The sequence below is a fragment of the Carassius auratus genome, unplaced genomic scaffold (genome assembly GCF_003368295.1).
Source record: "Carassius auratus strain Wakin unplaced genomic scaffold, ASM336829v1 scaf_tig00018051, whole genome shotgun sequence".
Lineage (NCBI taxonomy): Eukaryota > Metazoa > Chordata > Actinopteri > Cypriniformes > Cyprinidae > Carassius > Carassius auratus.
The window spans coordinates 15001-21236 of NW_020524843.1; the positions used below are offsets into that span (position 1 = coordinate 15001).

General features: G+C 36.6%; 1 protein-coding gene across 1 annotated transcript in view; it reads right to left on the minus strand.

Moving 5' to 3' along the window:
• Nucleotides 1-4050, minus strand: part of LOC113075923 (A disintegrin and metalloproteinase with thrombospondin motifs 5-like) — a 14899-nt gene extending 10849 nt beyond the window's left edge. The window contains exon 1 of the mRNA XM_026248578.1: nt 3012-4050. Within this exon, the coding sequence (XP_026104363.1) occupies nt 3012-3860 (849 nt within the window). The 5' untranslated portion in view covers nt 3861-4050. The remainder of the gene's footprint in view (nt 1-3011) is intronic.
• Nucleotides 4051-6236: the final 2186 nt, after the last annotated feature.

Consider the following 6236-nt stretch of genomic DNA (forward strand, 5'->3'; position numbering starts at 1 on the left):
CATTTCTTCTTCGAGAGCATCGCATGACTTCACTTAGAATATAATATATAAGTAGCATGTGTTATTTTACGGTGCTTGTTTCCCTTTTGACGCAGTAAAAATCCCTGTCAACACTTTTACTGTTTAGAAGATGGCAGCATGAACATTCTGCTGAACTTCTTCTTTTGTGTTTCATACAGGTTTTACACAAAATGATGACAGATTGTCATTCTTGAATGAGCTGTGCTCCGTAAATATAAAACATATATGAGTGTTAGTCATGAGGCAGAGGAGGCTTTGAGAAGTGATGCTTGGGTTATTTGGTTTCTTTGTGTTTGGGTCTGGCGGCGGTTCAGAGCTCTCAGTGGGTGTCTGTGGGATTCTGCTTGTTGACATGGTGTACTTCACAACCACACACTCTTAAACACACACACACACACTCACAAACACACACACTGTACGCCACCAGGTGTGTCAGACTCCACTCCGCCAGAGGAAAGACGCCGCTGCCAACAGAAGCTATGTCTCTGTGGAATCTGGTGTGGCGGCTCTTATGAGAGGAAAACGACGTCAGCGGAATTACAGATGCCAACCGAGGGCACCAGTCTGCTACAGGAATTAGTCACATAGCTAGAGGAATAGTTCACCCAAAAATGAAAAGTGAGTTTCTTCATTGGAACGCATGCAGAGAAGTGTGTCATTGCATCAGTGTGTCTGCAGTGAATGGGTGCCGTCAGAATGAGAGTCTGATAAAAACATCACAATAATCCACAGCACTCCAGTCCATCAGTGAACATCTGGAGAAGACAAAACCTGAAACACATCCAGCATTAAGATGATTTTAACTAAAATAATCCAGAATAACACTTCCTCCAGTGAAAAAGTGTTCTGGTCTGAATCAGGAGAGAAATCTGCACAGATCAAGCAGCGATTAAACAGATCTAAACTTAATCTTGTGTCTTCTCCAGAGGTTCACTGATGGACTGGAGCGCTGTGGATTATTGTGATGTTTTTATCAGACTCTCATTCTGACGGCACCCATTCACTGCAGAGCATCCATTGATGAGACACTGATGCAATGCTACATTTCTACAAACCTGATGAAGACACAAACTCGCACATTTTCAATTTCGTGTAAACTATTCTTTTAAAACTATGGATGTAAACATCACCCAAAACAAGATTTCTTGATAACACTTAAGAAGAAGGTTTGTTAACTTTAATTAATGCATTAAGTATCAATACTTTTAAAAGTATTTATTAATCAAGGTAATAGGAATATATATGCATACTCATATCTTTAATATTTCAAGTTATATAAATGTAATATAAATAAAAAAGTATTTTTATAAATTAACAATAACAGATTAATAATGTTAAAATGCCAAAAATGTACAATTAGTTCATATTATATTTTATATTTTCAATATATTTTAGCTGAAGTTTAAGTGATTATGTTGTGCATTTTGTCATTATTATTATTATTTTTAAATACATTTTTATTTTGCTTTTAGTTTTAGTTATTACCTCAAAATAAAAAATAAATTAATAATAAATTAAAATGAAAAGCATCATATATATATATATATATATATATGTATTTAATGTATATAATTTTTCTCATTGACATTAATCATATTTCAAGTACTTTATAAAATAGTTTTAATTAACTTCAATAACCCTTAATTTCAGTTAATGTTTTAGCAGTCACTCTGAGCTTTTGTCATTTTCATTATTGTTTTATTTTAAGTCTGTATAATTTTTTTTATTTTTTTTATTTCAGTTTTTTTTATATATTTTTTTTATTACATGAAGTTCAACTATATGAAAATAAAAGCTGAATAAATAGCTGAAATAAAAAAAAACTTGTTTAAATGTTATTTTATTTCAGTCATTATTTATTTTATTTCATGAAAAAGTATTTTTATGATTTTAGATTTAGTTACCCATATCAGCTCTGGTTCATGATACCAAATGCATTAACTAATGTAAACAATTAAACAAATCTAAAGATAACCAGGATAACTTCTGAAAGCTGAATGCAATCTGATCTTTGTCTTGAAAACGAGACAAAGTTGCAGATGAAGTGCAGGATTTTGTCACTTTAAGTGCTCCTTGCATGACTTACATGCACCACAAGCCTCGTCTGGAATGTACCATTTATATGGTGCTACAGGGCAATTTCCCAAATAGCATGGTATCATGTCTAAATAAAGGGGGTGGGGCCAAAATATGACTTTGAATTAGTGAATTAAGTAATCAAAACTTAATTTAAATGCTAAAACACAATTTCTTTTTACATTTTATTAAAATAAACTGAACAATAAAAATGCTAAAAATACAACTTAACTATATTAAAAATAATAAAAACTGAATTAACAATATAATTCATTTTAATAAGATATAATTAATATACTAAAAACGCAATTTATAAAAGTTTCTATTAAAATAATTGCAACTTAAATTTAAAAAAATGCTTGTTATTTAATGATATTAAAATTTATGAAATGCAAAAATAAATAAATAAATAACATCAAAACTTGAAAAGCTAATGATATTTCTTTTTTAATATTCAATGTGATATTTCTGCTAGAGATATTCCCAAGGAATATTTCAGTGTTTGATGAAATTGAACCAGCGCATGGTTTTGTAGATTTGGTGTGTGCTTCTGCTGCTTGAGTGTGTGTGCTGTCAGAAACTGTGGGACAAGGACAGATTCAGTGTGTAAGCAGTTAGAAGAAACTGTAAGTGAAGAAGGTTACTCCTGTACAGTATGGCTTTACTGCTCACACACACAATCTTTACTAGTCCCACAATTGGGGTTTGCAAATGTGTCATTTTGAGATGTTTTGAGCTTTATTTAAGAAGAGATGTGATGCATTTTGCATTTTGTGCGTGCAATTCTTGGATTTGTGTGTACAGTTGCGAAAGTGTGTGTAAGCGGTTCCGAACACAGTGATGCAAACCCACGGTGATGCTTCGGGCCCGTGTTCGTGTCTCCATCACTAGTTCACCGAGGCTTCTGTCTTTACCTGCCTGGTGAAGAGGATCGCCGCGTCGTGGTGATGCTGGTGGTCGTCATCCAGAGGGTTCTGCTGATTCTGCCATTTACAGAAGCTCTTGAGCGTCGCGGCCGCGTTCTTGGACACGTCGATGCCCTTCTCGTGCTCGGACAGGATCGCCACTTTAACCACGGACAGGCGGATGGGGTTCTCGATGCTGGCGTGGCCGTAGAGTTTGGACGCGATGGACGCGAGCGTCAACAGGTAATGGTGCAGGTCCTTCCCGTACTTCTTCGTCATGGACGCGTCAGCGACCAGCAGCAGCTCCACGTGCCGCGCGCGGGACACGGAGCGCTTGCGTCGCGTCAGCGCGTCGCGCTTCGCGAACTGCCTACGCGCGTTCCGCGCTTTGCGGTCGCGCGTGCCACAGCTGTGCCGCGCGGGCATCGCTTCGAAACCGAAGCTCTCGCGCGTGTAATAGTAGAGAGCGCGCGTCGCGTCGGCTCGGGTGACGGTGTACCGCGCGTCATCCACTGCGAAAAACCCGTCGAGTCCTCCGCCGCACAGATTGAAAAGCGCGAGCGACTCCGCGTTTGAGTTGACGGTGCCGCGGTAAACGCATTCCCGACGCGGCTGCAAACGCTCTGCGTCTGCGTTCAACCCGAGGTGCTGAGACAGTACAGACTCATCCCGCTCCATATCCAGCTGAAAGCGCTGCTCGTCCATGTAGAGAAGATAACCCGCCTTCCCTCCTCCGTGATAAATCCGGTCCACGGTGCGCACGACGCCTCGGACAGGTGCGAGGAGAGACGCGTTCGCAGGTGGACGGAGCGCAGCGCACCCCTCCAGAGCGCAACACAGCAACATGATCCGCCACATTATTCCATGTAGTTCAGTCCGGTGCAGAAAACTTTGGGAAACATTACGATCCGAGACGCAGCTGTAAACCGATCTGGAGCTGCACTGATGCACGAGTCCCGGCGCGCATCGCACGCGTCACGGAGGCAGCACGAGAGACGAGCGAGAACTAAAGTGAACTTGGAGAACAAAACACAAAGTTTCCTCTTAAAAGCACCGGAGAGAGAAAGAGAGAGAGAAAGAGAAAGAGTCCTGCCCCTTTGCGCTCGCTCTCCACTCCAGACCTCCTCCTCTCATTATTTCCCTGCTCTCTCTCTCTCTCTCTCTCTCTCTCTCTGTGTGTACACTGTACATGTTCATGTTCACTTTTTAGTTTATCTGATTTGACCTCAAAGCTGAATAGATGAGCTTTGTGTTGATGTGTGGTTTGTTCGGAGGACAATATTAGAAAATCTGGAATCTGAGGGAGCAAAGAAATCTAAATATTGAGAAAATCATCTTTAAAGTTGTTCAAATGAAGTTCTTAGCAATGCATATTACTAATCAAACATTAAGTTTTGATATATTTAAAGTAGGAGATTTACTAAATATCTTCATGGAACATGATCATTACTTAATATCCTAATGATTTTTGTCATAAAAGAGAAATGTATAATTTTGACCCATACAGTACAATGTATTGTTGTCTATTTCTACAGATATACCCCAGAGACTCAAGACTGCTTCTGTGCTGCAGAGACACAAATAACTATCTGAGTCATGTAAAAAAAAAAAAAAAAAAAAAATCATAACAGTAGTGCATATGAATCATGCATTATATTTCAGTTCTTCTGAGTATTTTGCTTTTATGTGCGAAACAGACACACATCAAGATTTGTTTTTCTTAAATAACGACTGAAACTGGTGTCTGTTTGTCACACAAAGCAACATCTGAATTTAGAAGAGCAGAAATATAATGCACAACTGTTCTGTGGCTTTAGTCAATTGATCTCAAACAGAATCCTCTATTGCATAATGCACTTCTGATGCTATTTGTTACAGATGATGGGATGAGTCTTCAATAGTGTCCATCTAATGGGTCTGATTGCATCAGAGAAACATATCTGAAGGGTTCAGTTGTTATTTGTGTAGATGCAGCACTGGGTGAATCTCAACAGAACATGAGAGAGACAGCAGACAGAAACGTGACATCATGCAGGGAATCCGCTTCTGGGAAACCCTGTTCAATAGTGCATCAGCCGCTGTGGGCAATGACAGCACTGACGCAGAACACTGAGAGATGTGCACACTAGTGAGGGTTCATTCTGCTGTCTGCATCATCATCATCATCATCATCATCATCAGCAGCAGCAGCAGCACAGACAACACTGGCTTAAAGAGACAGCTCAGCCAAAAATGATCATCCTGTAATCTTTTACTCACCCTCATGTTGTTACTAACCTGGAGGATGTTTGTTCTTCGGTGGAATACAAAAATAGATGTTTTGCGCAATGTTCACGCTGCTCTTTATCATACAATGAAAGTGAATTTGAAATAAGAAGAACATGCACATATTTGATTCAGAGTAATTACATTTAAAGAAAAAAATAAATAATTAAAATTTAAATTAAATGCATTTTGTTACTTGACAAAAAAACAAAACAACTATATATATATATATATATATATATATATATATATATATATGAACTGTCACCTTATCGTGGTGGAGAGGTTTGAGTACCCGAATGAGTACCCGGTACCCGGATAAGTGTTATTATATCTAGTTAACAACGCAATGTTTCAAATTTTTGCTTTAGTTTAGCATACTTAATGTCTAAACTTTAATTGATAAATATAAATACATATATAACTACTAAAAGCACAAAAACATACAATTGAATATTGAAGTGAAAATTATAAAAATTCAAAGATTCAAAATATTAACAATACAACATTTTTATTTAAATTAAGTTTAACATGCTAAAATAAAAAAATTATATATATATATATATATATATATATATATATATATATATATATACTTTAAAAATTAAAAGAAAAATTAAATACTAGTAAACAAAATTTAAACAAAATGTAAAATATGAATAAAAACATTAATATGAATCACATTATGTCAGCTACTTGCATAGCAGTATTTTAATTTAGTTTAACTTGATAATATATTATACATACATACATACATACATACATATATACATATATATATATATATATATATATATATATATATATATATATATATATATATATATATATATATAAACTATTATACAAAAATATTGCTGATATGTTGTTTAAGAATCAGAGCTGTTTGTAAAGAAAGTTTTACTGGTTTGGATCGACATGAAGCAGAGTAAACGATGGACGTCAAAGCTTTCAAAGCTGTAGCTTGCT